The 19,035-nt window shown below is 47.3% G+C and overlaps 1 protein-coding gene across 1 annotated transcript in view; it reads left to right on the top strand.

Moving 5' to 3' along the window:
- Positions 1 to 19,035, top strand: part of LOC142256618 (class I histocompatibility antigen, F10 alpha chain-like) — a 106,441-nt gene that overhangs the window by 68,674 nt on the left and 18,732 nt on the right. The window contains exons 3-7 of the mRNA XM_075328397.1: positions 2,240 to 2,518; positions 9,231 to 9,500; positions 10,861 to 10,953; positions 14,854 to 14,884; positions 17,049 to 17,097. Of these exons, the coding sequence (XP_075184512.1) occupies positions 2,240 to 2,518; positions 9,231 to 9,500; positions 10,861 to 10,953; positions 14,854 to 14,884; positions 17,049 to 17,079 (704 nt within the window). The 3' untranslated portion in view covers positions 17,080 to 17,097. The remainder of the gene's footprint in view (positions 1 to 2,239; positions 2,519 to 9,230; positions 9,501 to 10,860; positions 10,954 to 14,853; positions 14,885 to 17,048; positions 17,098 to 19,035) is intronic.

Raw genomic sequence — 19,035 nt, 5'->3', positions numbered from 1 at the left:
TGTTTTTTTTTTTTTGTTTTTTTTTTTTCTAATTATTTAAATAAAAAATTAAATAGCATACGGTTCCCCCCAATTTTGACAACCAGCCAAGATAAGGCCCGACAGCTGGGGGCTGGTATTCTCAGGCTGGGGAGACCCATGCTTACTGGGAGCCCCCCAGCCTAAAAATAGCAGCCTGGAGTTAGCGCATACATTGGTTGTAATGATCCTGGCGATTTAGCTGGCTCTATTGACCTGGTGCGGTCGCAATCAGGGTAATAAGGGGTTAATGTCAGCTTACAGCTGCCACCAAGGCCTAGAATAGTGATTAGTTACTAATCTGTGAGAGTAAATAAACGCAAACACCAAAAAAACCCTTATTTGTAATAGACAAAAAAGCCACCTTTTTACTAGACTTTATTTACTTTACTATTTATTTATTTACCCCAAAAACACCCACTTCTGACGTAATCCACATGAGGTCCCACGACTATTACAGGTCTGCTAGACTAGCTAAGGCACAGCGCGCAATCATGGAGGTTTAGGCAGAGAATGAATGAACCGCAGGGATGAGCGGTAACATGACTTCGGTTATTTGCAGTCACAGCTGGAGGTTCCCACAGCCCGCCACCTGTGATCGCAGGTAACCTGACCTCAGGTGACCTCAATGAACTGTCACTAAGTTCACAGACCTGCATCTCCTGGCAGAAAACTGTTTGTTTGCGGTTTTTTTTGCCAACAGATGCAGATTTTTACACCATATTCCTGCATCCTATCTACACCTCCTGGCAAAAAACACATCACTACCGCATGCGGTATGATGTAGTAATGATATGATTTTTTTTTTTTTTGCATATCTTGAAAAAAAAAAATGCACAAAAAACCGGTTTTGACGCTGTTTTGGTGCAGTTTTCTTCCAGGAGGTGCAATTTTGATGGTGACATTTTTACACCATATTCCTGCACCCAATCTACACTTCCTAGCAAAATAGTCTGAGAACAAAGAAAGTTGAGTCTTTAAAGGGAACCTGTCATCAGATTTTTCTCTATTAAACAAAAAATATCCCCTTCTGAAGCTCCTGGGCTGTATTCTGTGAAGGTGCACCCTGTTGCTGGCCCCCTTTTTAGACCTCTAAAACAACTTTATAAATTATTACCTTTTCTTATGTAAATTAGTTTTGTTAGCCAGATGGGAGGGCTCAATTTCGCCTCCTGTCCCCACCCCGCCGCTGATCGTCGTCCTCTTTTCTTGATTGATATGATGACGCCTCCGTCATCATTCTAATTTCATTTTCAAATCTTGCGCCTCTTCAGTTAGGTCGGCTCGCATAGGCGCAGTTCGCTCTTCCATATTGCGGGCAGAGCAGAAAACATAGCTGCTCGCGGTCGCGCCGGTGAGCTAAATGTGCAGGAATGAGATTATGGATGGCGTTGTGCATGACCTCACCAGCGCCATCCTCATACCCGCTCCTAATCTCGCGCCTGCGCATTTAGCTCACCGGTGCGACCGCGGGCAGCTATGTTTTCTATTCTGCCCGCGATATGGCAGAGCGAACTGCGCCTGTGCGAGCGGACATGACTGCACAGGCGCGAAATTTGAAAATGCGATGAGGATGATGATGGGGGTGTCATCCCGTCAATCAAGGAAGGAGGACGGCGATCAGCGGCTGGAGGGGGGACAGAAGGCGAAATAGAGCCCGCCCATCTGGCCAACCAAATATTTTATAAAGTTGTTTTGGAGGTCTGAAAAGGGTGCCAGCAACAATGTGCACTTTCATAGAATGCAGCCCAGGAGCTGCAGAAGGTGATATTTTTGGTTTAATAGGGGAAAAATCTGGTGACGGGTTCCCTGTTGGTACCTTATTGTGAATGAAGTTGAGTGAGATCGCTATGATATCTTTTGGCCTGTCTGCACCTGAGCACTGACACTGGATGAGCGTGGAGAGTACTCAGTGTCAGTTTGGGCACACGCTCTGCCTCCTGCCACACATCATAGTACCAGCTCCTCCTCACTGAAGACCCTCGTTTGTTACACTTCCGGTGACACTGAGTGACGGTCGCACACAGGCAGGAGGCAGGTGTCACAGCACGCCCGCAGCCACATTGTATACGTTATATACTGTGACCCGTGTTATATATCATGTACATATATTAAACACCGCACACACTCCCTGTATATTACACATCACACACATACATTGTACAGACTCTGTATATACATGATATTTGTGCTGTGTAACACGTTCCTGTGTTGTCTGCAGGTTTCCATATTTTCCAGATGATGCACGGCTGTGAGCTGAGAGATGACGGCAACATCACAGGGTATCAGCAGTACGGATATGATGGGAGAGAGTTCATGGCCCTGGACACACAGACGTGGACATTTGTCCCCACCATGGCCGAGGCTCTGATCACCACACAGAAATGGAACAGTCCATATCTACAAATGGGGGAGAAATACAGGAATTATCTGGAGATTGAATGTATTGAGTATCTGATGAAATATGTGGAGAACGGGAGAGAAGATCTGGAGAGGAGAGGTGAGCGCCATCATCACAACTTTGAGATCTGTGCTCCTTCTTGCCATGTGTACATGTGATATGTGTATGATGTATGATGTATTGTATATGATGTGTGTGTATGATATATATGTATATAATGTGTGAGGAGCTCTGGCCATCACATGACCCTGTACACAGCGGACACCGGCCTCTGCACAGTGCGGGGTATTAGCTTTAGGAGAGTGACAGGAAAGAGGATAACAGGGATATTTATCAGTATGTGACAGTGATGACCCCGGAGTAAGCCTGAGCTCACATTCTGCTGCCGTTCTCACACAGTAATGGGAATTGTTGTATTCTGTGACTCTTGTACTCATTTTCTGCTGATACTGTAAATGTAGTGATCGTCTGCTGTGTCTCGCCCCTTCTGGTCACATGGGTATTGTCGCGGGCGGAGGAGGGGACGCTGCGCTCTCCCACTGCTCGGATCCGGCTGCTGCTGCTCGGTGGTGGCTCGAGCGGTGGGCCGGATCCCGGGGACTTGAGCGGCGCTCCTCGCCCGTGAGTGAAAAGCGGATTTTGATTGTGGGGGTTTGTGATAATTGTCCGTGACGCCACCCACGGTTGTGGTGATTTTGGTGGCACCACCGCTGCTCCGAACGGGGATCCCGGGAGCGGTGACAGGGAGCAGCTTAGTTGTTATTTCTCCCCTCCGTGGGTAGGGGGTTGGTTGTCCCGGGGCCCGGTGATGGGGTAGGGATGGATGGCAGGCGGGTTACGGGGCCTGGTGAGGTGCAGGGTCGCGGGGGCAGCGCGGTGCCGCACGGCACGGTGGTACTCACTCAGCCTGAGACGATGACACAGTTCTCGGTAAAACACACGGCTGGAAAGACTGGTCCCACGGACGGCTGCTGTTGCTTTTCCCCGGCAGGTTGACGGTGACTGTCTCTCCCTGCACCTATGTTCTATGTTGATTCCGATGGGTTCCCACCGGTAACCTGCTCCCCGACTTGGATGTGGGCCGGAGGAGCCCCTTTTGCCCGCAGGCGCTGGTCCTGGGAAACGGTTGCCCTTGGCGGTGGCGGTGTCTCCCCTTCACGGTTGGACGGTTGCCTTCTGTCAAGACTTGACTGTTTGGAAACCCAGGAGGCCCCCTTCACTAACGGATTCGGCAAATTCACGGCGACTCCTACCCTTGCCGGGGTCCGAAAAGCCCCTGCCAATGGTGCTGGCTTCTCCTTGTGTACCGGTCCGGTACCGCCGGGCCACCGCCCGTCCACGGTCCTTACGGTAAACTCCGATAGGCCACTCCTGCAGACGGTCACCACCGTCTGCCAACCTTGCTGCTCCGTCCGGGCCACACACCCGGACTAACTTCAGACTGCTCGACTGCTACTTTACTCCTCACTCTTTCTCCTCCAAAACTAATCTGACTGTTGTTCCCTCCTCCAGGACTGTGAACTCCTTGGTGGGTGGAGACCAACCGCCTGGCTCCACCCCCTGGTGTGGACATCAGCCCCTGAAGGAAGGCAACAAGGGTTTTGTGTCTGGCTTAGATGTGCCTAGCCGGGGTGTAGGATGTGGTGGTGTAATTACCTGTGGCCCCTGGCTTGTCCAGGGCGCCACAGTATGATCTCAGCACAGGTCCTGCAAGGCAAAAAGTAAATCAATTGTGTAATACTTATGCTAATTTTAACAAGGGGAAGGGGATAACTATGAATACCCCCCAGATATTATCTGATCCTCAGCTGCTGTCACTCAACAAGCTGCTGATTTTATAAACTTTACTTTCTTGGATTTCAAAAACTATACATCCGAGCTGACCACTACAGGTATGTAGAGAAAAAACAAAAAAGCTAGCACTAAATGTGCACTACAGCACTAAAAATTCCAAGTGTTCTTATTATAAATATGAGATTTTTGGCAAAAAATTGCAATTTCTTGAGCCACCCCGCCACGTCACGGCAAATCTCTGTTGGGGCAGTTCTAACACTAAAATATTTTTATAAAATGTGCCAAATGGCCTCACATATGAATAGTAGAACTGCTCTTAGCAGCACTCACCTGGTCTATTTCAATCCCGTACCCTTGACTGAATCATGGCTGTGGGCGGGACAGGTCCAAGCAAATGCTGCATATAGTAAATAGCCTGTGGACAAGGCCTGATGACTGAATGTGAACAGTCACCAATCGCCAAAATCTAGACAGGTGGAATACATCCCAAATTGGGGTGCATAGCAAGGTGGGGGTCAGCCACCGACCAATTCAATGAAGAAAAAACTAAAAAAGCTAGCACTAAATGTGCACTACAGCACTAAAAATTCCAACTGTACTTATTATAAATATGAGATTTTTGGCAAAAAATTGCAATTTCTTGAGCCACCCCGCCACTTCACGGCAAATCTCTATTGGGGCAGTCCTAACACTAAAATATTTTTATAAAATGTGCCATACGGCCTCACATATGAGGTATGTATAGAATCAGTATAGCACTGGTTTTAGCTTTTGTACGAAAATCCTGGTGATTGGTTCCTTTAATAGTAAAGGTAAAAGAAGATCATTGCCAGTTTGAAGATTACAATATATTCTGTAGTGTGGGGATTTTACAATTTTGCCATTTTTTTATTTTGTACCATACAAGATTGCAGAGTGGGATATTTAGTAAAATAACTTTTCATATATTCCATGAGGGCCAATGTGGAATAGACCTCTGGGTCAGATTCATGGCGTGATTCTGTTTTGTTTGATTGGTTGAAATAAAGAGAATTTTGTTTACTTACCGTAAATTCTTTTTCTTATAGTTCCGACATGGGAGACCCAGACCATGCAGCAGTGTGGGCTCTTAAGGCCATCTCTGCTTCTCTGGAGGAGATGCATTCCCTCACCAGGGACTCTATGCCCGAAATGGTTGCCTTAACTTCCCAGGCTGAAAACACACGGAACAAGAACTGCCAACAGGCAACAGGGAGGGTGCTGGGTCTCCCATGTCGGAACTATAAGAAAAAGAATTTACGGTAAGTAAACAAAATTCTCTTTTTCTTCATCGTTCCTTATGGGAGACCCAGACCATGGGACGTCTCAAAGCAGTCCATGGGTGGGAAATAAACAGAAAACTGAGAAGTAGGCAAAACCTAACTTCACAAATGGGCGACAGCCGCCTGAAGGATGCATCTGCCCAAGCTCGCATCTGCCGAAGCATGAGCATGCACTTGGCAGTGCTTCGAAAAGGTGTGCAGACTAGACCAAGTGGCAGCCTGACAGACCTGCTGAGCCGTAGCCTGGTGCCTGAAAGCCCAAGAGGCACCGACAGCTCTGGTTGAGTGCGCCTTAATCCCCGGCGGGGGAGGCACCTGAGAACATTGGTAGGCATCGGATATGGCCGACCTAATCCAACGAGCTAGGGTCGGTTTAGAAGCCGAGAGACCCTTACGCTGACCTGTGGTCAGCACAAAAAGAGAGGTGCACCGCCTAAGAGCAGCGGTGCGTGACACATAGATCCGGAGCGCCCGCACCAAATCTAAAGTATGCAACGCTTTCTCAAAGCGATGCACAGGGGCCGGACAAAGGGAAGGCAATGAAATGTCCTGGTTAAGGTGGAAAGGAGACACCACCTTAGGGAGAAAGTCCGGAGTCGGACGGAGAACCACCTTGTCTTGGTGAAAAACCAAAAAGGGTGACTCCGAAGAGAGCGCAGCCAAATCAGAGACTCTCCTGAGAGAAGTTATGGCCACCAGAAAGACCACTTTCTGTGAAAGTCGAAACAAAGAAACCTCCCTAAGACGCTCAAAGGGGGGTTTCTGTAAGGCCGTGAGGACCAGATTAAGGTTTCAGGGATCCAGAGGCCGCCGGTAAGGCGGAATGATGTGAGATGCGCCCTGCATGAAGGTGCGCACCTGGGCCAGTCGGGCGATACGCCGCTGGAACAACACTGACAGAGCCAAGACCTGTCCCTTGAGGGAATTGAGGGATAGTCCTAGCTGCAGACCGGACTGTAGAAAGGACAGGATGGTCGGCAAGGAAAACGGCCAAGGAGCATGGCCGGAAGAGCGACACCAGGACAGGAAAATTCTCCAAGTCCTGTGGTAAATCCTGGCTGAGGAAGACTTCCGAGCCTGAGTCATAGTGGAGATGACCTCGGAAGGAATGCCTGAAGCCGTCAGGATCCAGGACTCAAGAGCCACGCCGTCAATCTGAGAGCCGCAGAATTCTGGCGGAAAAACGGACCTTGTGAGAGAAGGTCTGGGCGGTCTGGGAGATGCCACGGCACCTCTACGGACAGACGGAGCAGGTCTGGGTACCAAGCTCGCCTGGGCCAGTCTGGAGCAATGATTATGACTCGACGGCCCTCCATTCTGATCTTGCGCAGGACTCTGGGCAAGAGAGCTAGAGGGGGAAACACGTAGGCCAGACGGAACTGGGACCAATCCTGAACCAGCGCGTCCGCTGCCAAGGCCTGAGGATCGTGGGAGCAAGCCACGTAAACCGGGACCTTGTTGTTGTGCCGGGATGCCATTAGATCCACTTCCGGAGTGCCCCACTTGCGGCAGAGTGACCGGAACACTGCCGGATGCAGGGCCCACTCGCCGCTGTCCACGGTTTGACGGCTGAGATAATCTGCCTCCCAGTTTTCTACGCCTGGGATGTGGACTGCGGATATGGTGGACTTGGAGTCCTCCGTACACTGAAGGATACGTTGAACTTCCAACATTGCTAGGCGGCTGCGAGTCCCGCCCTGGTGATTGATGTAGGCAACTGCTTTCGCGTTGTCTGACTGGACTCGAATGTGCTTGCCCGCCAACAGGTGGTGAAAGGCTACGAGAGCTAGGAGCACAGCTCTGATTTCCAGCACATTGATCGAGAGGGCTGATTCGGACGGAGTCCAAGTGCCCTGTGCTCGGTGGTGGAGAAACACTGCTCCCCAGCCGGATAGACTGACATCCGTGGTGAGAATCACCCAGGATGGGGCCAGAAAGGAGCGTCCCTGGGACAGAGAGAGGGGCCGAAGCCACCACTGAAGAGAGCTCCTGGTCTGTGGCGACAGAGCCACTAGCCTGTGCAAGGAAGAGGTCCGCTTGTCCCAACAGCGGAGAATGTCCAGCTGCAGAGGACGCAGATGGAACTGGGCAAAGGGAACCGCTTCCATTGACGCCACCATCTGACCCAGCACCTGCATGAGGTGCCTGATGGAATGACGGCGGGGCTTCAACAGAGCGCACCGCCAGATGAAGGGACTGCTGTTTGACTAAGGGCAGCTTCACAAGTGCCGGCAGAGTCTCGAATTGCATCCCTAGGTACGTAAGTTTCTGGGTCGGGGTCAGAGTGGACTTGGGCAGATTGACAAGCCACACGAATTGAACAAGCGTGGCGAGAGTGAGCGAGACACTCCGCTGACAGTCTGCACTGGATGAAGCCTTGACTAGAAGGTCGTCCAGGTAAGGAATCACTGCCAACCCCTGGAGGTGCAGAACCGCAACCACTGCTGCCATGACCTTGGTGAATACACGAGGGGCCGTGGCTAACCCGAAGGGGAGAGCCACGAATTGGAAATGTTCCTCTCCGATTGCAAAACGTAGCCAACGCTGGTGTGAAACTGCAATTGGCACATGCAGATAGGCATCTCTGATGTCGATGGATGCTAGAAAATCTCCTTGGGTCATTGAGGCAATGACCGATCGCAGAGATTCCATGCTAAAGTGCCGCACCCGAACATGCTTGTTGAGAAGCTTGAGATCCAGGATGGGCCGGAAGGAACCGTCCTTCTTGGGGACTAGGAAGAGGTTTGAGTAGAAACCTCTGAACCGTTCCCGGGCGGGAACCGGTACAATTACTCCGTTGGCCTGCAAGGATGCCACGGCCTGAGAGAAGGCGGCGGCTTTGGAGCAGGGGGGAGTGGACAGAAAAAATCTGTTTGGCGGGCTGGAAGAAAATTCTATCCTGTAGCCGTGGGAGATGATATCCCGCACCCACTGATCGGAGACGTGTTGGAACCACATGTCGCCAAATGGGAGAGCCTGCCACCGACCAAGGACGTTGCTGGCGCAGCCAGATAGTCAAGAGGAGGCTGCCTTAGTGGCAGCGGCTCCTCCGCTCTTCTGAGGACGCGGCTTCGTGCGCCAGCTGGGTTTTCGATCCTTGGTTGAGTTAGTGGACGAGGCTGAGGGCTTAAAGGATGACCAGTTAGAGGAACGAAAGGAACGAAACCTCGACTGGTTCCTGCCCTGGACAGGTTTCCTGGTTTTAGTTTGTGGCAAGGAAGTACTCTTCCCGCCAGTAGCTTCCTTAATAATTTCATCCAGTTGTTCACCGAACAGCCGGGACCCAGCAAAGGGGAGCCCAGCAAGGTACTTCTTGGAAGAAGCGTCTGCTTTCCACTCTCGAAGCCACAAGATCCTGCGGATCGCGAGGGAATTAGCGGAAGCCACCGCCGTGCGGTGAGAAGCCTCCAGAATGGCAGACATGGCATAGGATGAAAAAGCCGAAGCCTGGGAGGTTAAGGCAACCATCTCTGGTATAGAGTCCCTGGTGAGGGAATGTATCTCCGCCAGAGAAGCAGAGACGGCCTTAAGAGCCCACACTGCTGCATGGTCTGGGTCTCCCATAAGGAACGATGAAGAAATATTTAATTGTCTGATTTTATATGTGAGTGATAATCATTTTTTATAAAAGGACATACATGTGTTTTTATCTGGAGAGGAGCACAGATCAGATCTGTGCTGCACGGACTCATTTATATCTTCTTCTTTCCTCTCAGTTCGGCCCCAGGTGAAGGTGTCCGGTCAGGAGAAAGGTGACAATATGAAGCTTCACTGCCAGGTGTACGGATTTCACCCCCGAGCTGTGGATGTGAGGTGGCTGAACGGGGAGGATGAGGTTCACTCATATGAGACCACACACGTCCTCCCCAATCCTGACGGCACCTATCAGATCAGGGTCAGCGCGGAGGTGACCCCCAAAGATGGCGACAGATACTCCTGTTATGTGGATCACAGCAGCCTGGAGGGGCCGATGACCATAATGTGGGGTGAGTAGAGTCCATACTGGGCGGATGATGGGGTTTATACTTGAATATGGCATGACAGGTGATCACAATTGTGACATGACATGTAATTAATTATATAGTCACTGACATTAATATGAAATGACTGAACAGTTCTGTACATGACTTATAGTAACTGCAGAATAATCTGTCCTGTGTACATGAGGAATAACACTATATCTGGCCATTATATGACGTATCCTGCAGATTCACCAGTGTCTCCTCATCAGGCTCTCATCACTAGAAACTGCAGCTCCTCGTCTGTGTCGCCAGCTCCTCCCTTTCCATAGACTATTATAGGCAGCAGCTGTAATGTGATCCCTCACTGAAGACAGCTGTGAATTATTGAGAGGCAGTGTATTGTACTGCCATGTCTGCTTCCCTACATGTAGTTACTGTATTCAACAACTAATCACATAAAATTAGGATTTGTGGGTATGTGCTTGCACATAAACTCACACTCATGTGTATGAACACAAGACACACACACACACACACACACACACAGATCTGCTACATCAACTCACACTTCTATGTGTGAGCACAGACACTCACACAGACCTGCTACATCAACTCACACTCATATTTGTGAACCCAGACACACACACAGATCTGTTACATCAACTCACACTCATATGTGTGAACACAGACACACACACAGATCTGTTACATCAACTCACACTCATGTGTGAGCATAGATACACACTCAGATCTGCTACATCAACTGCTTCATATCAGACACACACACACACACACACACACACAGATCTGCTACATCAACTCACTCCTATGTGTGAGCACAGACACACACAGATCTGCTACATCAACGCACACTCATGTGTGAACATAGGCACACACAGATCTGCTACATCAACTCACTCATATGTGTGAATACAGACACACACAGATCTGCTACATCAACGCACACTCATATGTGTCAGCACAGGCACACACATAGATCTGCTACATCAACGCACACACACACACACACACACACACACACACACACACACACACACACACACACACACATCCTTGCCTGTGTCTTCCACCTTTTGTCTGCTACCTAGTCACAAGATCCTGGTAAAGCCTTCCATAATTAGTTGCTTCACTGTTATATTCAGCTGTATCTGTATTCTCAAAACACACATACAGTTGAAAATTGGGACATACCCCCAACCTCCTAGGAGAACTTACCGAACTTGGGATAGTCCCACTGGATCTGGGTTGGTTGGGTCATAGTGGGAACATATCACACATCTAAGTGGAAGAGACTAATGTGCGGCCGATACATGGCGCTCTCAGTATAATCCGCAGGTCATTTACCTTTCTGTTTTCTAACCAGAACCAAAGAAGTCCAGTGTTTGGGTCATCGCTGTGGTCGTAGCTGTGGTCAATGTCGCTCTTCTCAGTATTGGTGGATTTCTCCTATATAGAAGTAAGTGTCGGTAATACAGCGCCATTTCTGCAGGAAAATAAAACCTCACAAAGCTTTGTTTATTAAAAAATATAAATACAAAAAATGCACAAGTCTCAGAATTTGCCCATCAGTGGCCCTTTGACATGATCGTTGGGCACCGATGGGTTGTTATGGCTGCCACAGGTCAGCTAATGATCCGTCACTATCATGGCGAAGTTCCTGTGAATGCCAGCTGAGAGCCAGCATTCACAGAATATCGGCAGTGTGCTGTACAGAGAGGGGCTGACGCTAATGCTTTGTACAGCACAAGCAATTGGAGTATCGCAGCGTCAAGACTCCTAGATGAACTAGTAAAAACAATAAAAAGTCTAAAAAAAAAAGTTTTTAAAAATAGGAAAAAAGTTCAAATCAGCCCCCTTTTGCCCCATTGAAAATCAAACAATAATAAAAAATAAATATATATATAAGAAATGCCCGATCTTTCAATTAATCTGATCAGTAAAGGGTGAAGCGAGAAAAAAACTAAAAACGCCAGTTTTTTTGGTCGCCACAACATTGGATTAAAATGCAATAACAGGTGATTAAAATATCACGAAAAGTGAAAACATTACGGATCTTGGAAAATGATGACAAAAGTGTAATTCTTTTTTTGGACAAATTTCTGGGTTTTTTTCACCACTTAGATAACAGTAAAACTACACGTTTGGTAGCTACAAACTTGTACTGACCTGAGGCATCACACCAAGACATCAGTTTTGCCATATAGTGAACACGATAAATAAAAAACCCAAAAAACAATCGTAAAATTGCATTTTTTTGGGCAATTTCTCTGCACTTGGATTTTTTTTCCCCGTTTTCGAGTAAAAAATGGGGCAGAATGAATGGTGTCGTTCAAGTTGACCGCAAAAAACAAGCGCTCATACGGCTATATTAATGGAAAAATAAAAAAAAAGTTATGGCTTTTAGAAGAAAGGGAGCAAAAAATGAAAAATTAAAAATCGCCGGGTGGTGAAAGGGTTAAGCAAAAAGTCCTCATATGGCTCCTTTGACAAAAAGTGTAAAACATACCTCATGTTCAGGGCATTGTGGGAGCTTAGGTATCCATGGTTATGACCACAAGAAACTAACTGCCTCTATATGCATAGTCATAAACATGGATACCTAAGGTCCTGCAATGCCCTGAACATGAGGTAAGCCACATAGTGAATCAGGATATTTGCTAATATTATTATTATTACACCTATTGCATATTGGGATAGGATCCTGGGGATGGGAATAACCCTTTAATTGCTCTCTAGGTGAAACAAAACTAAAAGAATATTCTAACACAATGGTCTCCAACCTTTCTTACCTCAAGAGTCACAGTCATCTCTGAGAGGCCAAAATCGGACTGTTCCATAAGGATTTAATCAGTCCGGATCGATTTATTGACTGTATATCATCACCCCTCATCTTGTCAAGGAGAAATTCTATAGTTTTGGAAATCTCCTTAACAGCAAATGTCTACTGAAATCTCAAATCGAGCGTTACTGAAGTAGGAATTCAGACCAAACAAAATGTTGCTGGTATAAGCTCCTTGTTCAGTAGTAAGAGGAGGTGCACACCCAAGTGCTTTATTTTTTCATTACACAAGCCTTTTATAGAGCAGTAATGGGTTAATCTTTTAGTAAAATTCCTAAGTATGCCATTGGCTATATTAAAGCATATGCAGAAAACCTGTGATGTTTATGCATTATTTGGGACTTCCCCTCCAGCCCCTCCTGTGCTCCAACTCCATATCTTGCAGAGTTTTTGGCACATAGCAACTCAATTTGGACTTGCGCAGATAGCCAGTCTTTGTTATCAACATCTGTATTCTGTTCCTTTGTATCAGTCTCCAGCTGCTGACCTTAGTATACACATACTTGCTTTCCTGATACCAGCAGTAATCAGAAAATGGCTCTTCCTTCTTGCCCATCTAATAAAGAAAGTTTGGTTATTTAAAAGCATATAGAAATTATATATATATATACAGTTAGGTCCAGAAATATTTGGACAGTGACACAAGTTTTGTTATTTTAGCTGTTTACAAAAACATGTTCAGAAATACAATTATATATATAATATGGCTGAAAGTGCACACTCCCAGCTGCAATATGAGAGTTTTCACATCCAAATCGGAGAAAGGGTTTAGGAATCATAGCTCTGTAATGCATAGCCTCCTCTTTTTCAAGGGACCAAAAGTAATTGGACAAGGGACTCTAAGGGCTGCAATTAACTCTGAAGGCGTCTCCCTCGTTAACCTGTAATCAATGAAGTAGTTAAAAGGTCTGGGGTTGATTACAGGTGTGTGGTTTTGCATTTGGAAGCTGTTGCTGTGACCAGACAACATGCGGTCTAAGGAACTCTCAATTGAGGTGAAGCAGAACATCCTGAGGCTGAAAAAAAAGAAAAAATCCATCAGAGAGATAGCAGACCTGCTTGGAGTAGCAAAATCAACAGTCGGGTACATTCTGAGAAAAAAGGAATTGACTGGTGAGCTTGGGAACTCAAAAAGGCCTGGGCGTCCACGGATGACAACAGTGGTGGATGATCGCCGCATACTTTCTTTGGTGAAGAAGAACCCGTTCACAACATCAACTGAAGTCCAGAACACTCTCAGTGAAGTAGGTGTATCTGTCTCTAAGTCAACAGTAAAGAGAAGACTCCATGAAAGTAAATACAAAGGGTTCACATGTAGATGCAAACCATTCATCAATTCCAAAAATAGACAGGCCAGAGTTACATTTGCTGAAAAACACCTCATGAAGCCAGCTCAGTTCTGGAAAAGTATTCTATGGACAGATGAGACAAAGATCAACCTGTACCAGAATGATGGGGAGAAAAAAGTTTGGAGAAGAAAGGGAATGGCACATGATCCAAGGCACACCACATCCTCTGTAAAACATGGTGGAGGCAACGTGATGGCATGGGCATGCATGGCTTTCAATGGCACTGGGTCACTTGTGTTTATTGATGACATAACAGCAGACAAGAGTAGCCGGATGAATTCTGAAGTGTACCGGGATATACTTTCAGCCCAGATTCAGCCAAATGCCGCAAAGTTGATCGGACGGCGCTTCATAGTACAGATGGACAATGACCCCAAGCATACAGCCAAAGCTACCCAGGAGTTCATGAGTGCAAAAAAGTGGAACATTCTGCAATGGCCAAGTCAATCACCAGATCTTAACCCAATTGAGCATGCATTTCACTTGCTCAAATCCAGACTTAAGACAGAAAGACCCACAAACAAGCAAGACCTGAAGGCTGCGGCTGTAAAGGCCTGGCAAAGCATTAAGAAGGAGGAAACCCAGCGTTTGGTGATGTCCATGGGTTCCAGACTTAAGGCAGTGATTGCCTACAAAGGATTCGCAACAAAATATTGAAAATAAATTTTTTTTTTTTTGGGTTTGGTTTATTTGTCCAATTACTTTTGACCTCCTAAAATGTGGAGTGTTTGTAAAGAAATGTGACAATTCCTACAATTTCTATCAGATATTTTTGTTCAAACCTTCAAATTAAACGTTACAATCTGCACTTGAATTCTGTTGTAGAGGTTTCATTTCAAATCCAATGTGGTGGCATGCAGAGCCCAACTCGCCAAAATTGTGTCACTGTCCAAATATTTCTGGACCTAACTGTGTGTGTATATATATGTGTATATATATATGTATATATATATATATATATATATATATATATATATATATATATATATATATATATATATATATATATATATATATATATATATAAATATTCTCACAGTAAAAAGCATATAGAAAAATATTTTGTATTCTCACAATCTCTCCCCCATTACACTATGTTATTATGTCACCAATGATAAAGGCGTTTTCAGGTTTCTCGTCCTGATTCCATCTTTTCTGCTTATTGTAGGAAGGAATCTGCGGATACAAGATGGCCGATAGTGAGTATTCTGCATATGTGACTCTGATGGGAGGTTTTGGTAGATTTACTCTAAGGTCACAGCCATCATCAAATAAATACATTGATATTGGGTCAGCAGAGGAAGGGGTGATCTTACAGGGTGAATCTCCATTCTGGATCATAGAGGATGGAGACATAATTGGAGGACTCCTATCTAGGAAACACATTTGCCTTAATAACACCTGAGTTGTGCAGGATCTGGAAAAAATGGCTGCTATTTTCCATACAAAGCAGCAGAACCGTCCACAGGTTGTATGTGATGAATTGGAGCTCAGCCGTATATACTTCAATGAGCCTGCAATACCAGGCACGACCTGTGGACAGAGGGGAGATGCTGAGTCAGATAGAAAGCAGCCATGTCATTCTAATCCTGTGCATCTTATAATAAAGTCATGTAAAATAGGTAATTTATTCCAGATTGGAGCTTAAAGGGGTATTCCTATTTCCAAGATCCTATCCCAATATGTAGTAGGTGTAATAATAATAATAGGAAATACCTCCAATTAGAAATGTAGTATAGTTCTGATTCGCTATGTTTCTTACCTCATGTGTAGGGCATTATAGTAGCCTAGGTATCCATGGTTACGACCATGAGCAACTAACTGTCACTATAGGAGTGGTCATAACCATGGATACCTAAGCTGCAATGCCCTGCACATGAGGAAGTCAACATGCATAATTAGGAGAACTATAGTACATTTCTAATTGGAGGTATTTGGTAATATTACTATTATTACACCTACTACATATTGGGATAGGATCTTGGAGATGGGAATACCCCTTTAATTGCTCTTTAGGAAAAACACAACTAGAAGAATATTCTAGCACAGCGGTCCCCAACTGTAACGCCTGCCTGGATCCACAGACTCAGACAGGCTGTAATGGACAGGCTAGAAGGAAGCCACTCAACAAGAAGGACCCCCAGAACCCTGAAACCCTTTAACCCCTATACAGGGATTTGGAATTACACAGGGCCCTGGAGATCACTACCTGTGGAAGGCAGCAGCCCGGAGAGTAGTCGTCAGGCAGGGTCAAACCAGGAATAGCAGAACAGGGACAGAATCGGCAGACAAGGACGTAATCAGGAAACGTAGCAGAGGTCAAATCCGGATCAGGCAGCGAGGTAGATAAACAGCAGGCAGGAGGGTAGTCAGAAAACACGCAGAAGTCAGCACACAGGAATCACAAAACAGAATAGGGCGGATCAGGAGCCAGGAAATCAGAACTATCTCTGGCAGAGGTCAGCAGACAAGAGGGGAATTAAGAAGGGTGTGGTGTCTTCCCATTGGCTGTAGCTGAATGGTGGTAACTTCAGCTGGAAGACACACGCCACCTATAGTCAGCCAGTGGTACTGCAGATCCCAAGGAAACCCAGCCCAGTGGATGAGCGGAGCCTGCGCTCATCGGCGCCACTGGCATCGACTCCTCTCCCATCACCAGCACCATCCACGGAAGGAACACGGCGTCGCCTGGCGATCGGAGTAGAAGCCGCTGGAGCAGACTCCGGTGGTGACATAACACCAACCTTTCTTACCTGGTGAGTCATATTCGACTCTGAGAGATGGTTGCAAGCCATAACCCAACTCGCTACCCCCCCCGGAGTAGTGACACTCAGAGTCCCCCATTACTGGTATGATGACAGCCAAAGCTTCCCTAGAAAAAGCACAGTGAGTCCTTATGCCCCCTCTCCCATATAGTCAGTGTAATTACATATTAAGGGTTCTCACTAGACCCTCATTTGGTATTCTCTTACCAAGCACCCCCTCCACACTGCCGCACCAAGCCCCCCTCTAACTACCAGTATCATCCTATCAGCAGATCACTATATTTATTTGTCTCCCACTTCCCCCCTACACTTGTGTATGTACATCCTGATCTGCTCTTCTATGTGGGGCTACTCATAAATGTCACCATCTAGAGACCTCTCCACAGCTGGCAGATACCCATGAGCCACTCAACTTTGACTCGCGATCCACATGTAACCACAGGTTGGAGACCCCAGGTCCAGCGAGTACAGAAATCTGTTGTACACAAATGAAGAAAGCATAAAAAACAGGAAAGAATTTCCAAGGTTGTTCACTTTCTACTCAAATTTCATCTTAAAAATGTGGAATTTCGCTATAAATTATTTCCTATTTTCACAGCTTCGGACGCATCCTCCGAGTTGTCCAATAATCCAGACAAATCCTAATGGTGAGTGGGGACGTCTTCTGTAAATGCTGCCGCCGTTCTCCTTATTTTAGGCTGAGTTGTGCTTTACCTCTAAGGTAACTTTCTTCTAATGACGCGTTAGAAATCCTCTCAAAATGGAGGACGTCAACTCCCTCTTTTTCCTCTCAACTGCCATCTCCCAACCGACTCTATCGTTCACTGCGTAGCCGGCGTTAGCTCCTCCCACCTGCATGTGACTCATACAGCTGCAATCATTGGCTGACTGCACAGGGGAAGCTTAACCCTCTGAGTGCTGCCTGTCCGCAGGTTTTCATATTATTATTATTATTATTATAGTGCCATTTATTCCATGGCGTTTTACAAGTGAAAGAGGGTATATGTACAACAATCATTAACAATACAAAACAGACTGGTATAGGAGGAGAGAAGACCCTGCCTGCGAGGTCTCACAGTCTACAGGGGATGGGTGAGGGTACAGGAGGAGAGAGGACCCTGCCCGCGAGGGCTCACAGTCTACAGGGAATGGGTGAGGGTACAAGATGAGAGAGGACCCTGCCCTCGAGGGCTCACAGTCTACAGGGAATGGGTGAGGGTACAGAAGGAGAGAGGACCCTGCCCTCGATGGCTCACAGTCTACAGGGAATGGGTGAGGGTACAGGAGGAGAGAGGATCCTGCCCGCGATGGCTCACAGTCTACAGGGAATGGGTGAGGATACAAGATGAGAGAGGACCCTGCCCTCGAGGGATCACAGTCTACAGGGAATGGGAGAGGGTACAGAAGGAGAGAGGACCCTGCCCTCGATGGCTCACAGTCTACAGGGAATGGGTGAGGGTACAGGAGGAGAGAGGATCCTGCCCGCGATGGCTCACAGTCTACAGGGAATGGGTGAGGATACAGGAGGAGAGAGGACCCTGCCCACAAGGGCTCACAGTCTACAGGGAATGGGTGAGGGTACAGGAGGAGAGAGGATCCTGCCCGCGATGGCTCACAGTCTACAGGGAATGGGTGAGGATACAAGATGAGAGAGGACCCTGCCCTCGAGGGATCACAGTCTACAGGGAATGGGAGAGGGTACAGAAGGAGAGAGGACCCTGCCCTCGATGGCTCACAGTCTACAGGGAATGGGTGAGGGTACAGGAGGAGAGAGGACCCTGCCCACAAGGGCTCACAATCTACAGGGAATGGGTGACGGTACAGGAGGAGAGAGGACCCTGCCCACAAGGGCTCACAATCTACAGGGAATGGGTGAGGGTACAGGAGGAGAGAGGACCCTGCCCACAAAGGCTCACAGTCTACAGGGAATGGATGAGGGTACAGGAGTAGAGAGGACCCTGCCCGCAAGGGCTCAGTCTACAGGGAACGGGTTATGGTACAATAGGTGAGGACAGAGCTGGTTGCGCAGTGGTGTACTGGACTGAGGGTGTAGGTTGTAGGTTGTATTGTAGGTTGTAGGCTTGTTGGAAGAGATGGGTCTTGAGGTTCCTCTTGAAGCTTTCCACGGTAGGGGAGAGTCTGATATGATGAGGTAGAGCGTTCCAGAGTATGGGGGAGGCACGGGAGAAATCTTGTACGCGATTGTAGGAAGTGGAGATAAGAGAGGAGTAGAGAAGGAGATCTTGTGAGGATCTGAGGTTGCGCGCAGGTAGGTACCGGGAGACTAGGTCACAGATGTAAGAAGGAGACAGGTTATGGATGTCTTTGTATATCATGGTTAATGTTTTGAACTGGAGTCGTTGGGCGATGAGAAGCCAGTGAAGGGATTGGCAGAGTGGCGAGGTTGGGGAATAGCGAGGGGAGAGGTGGATTAAGCGGGCCACAGAGTTTAGGATAGATTGTAGCGGTGCAAGAGTGTTGGAAGGGAGGCCAGAGAGCAGGAGGTTGCATTAGTTGAGGCGGGAGATGATGAGGGCATGCACTAATGTTTTTGCTGATTCTTGGTTAAGCAAAGCACGGATCCG

The sequence above is a fragment of the Anomaloglossus baeobatrachus genome, chromosome 1 (genome assembly GCF_048569485.1).
Source record: "Anomaloglossus baeobatrachus isolate aAnoBae1 chromosome 1, aAnoBae1.hap1, whole genome shotgun sequence".
Lineage (NCBI taxonomy): Eukaryota > Metazoa > Chordata > Amphibia > Anura > Aromobatidae > Anomaloglossus > Anomaloglossus baeobatrachus.
This window is presented reverse-complemented; position numbering and strand designations above follow the sequence as displayed.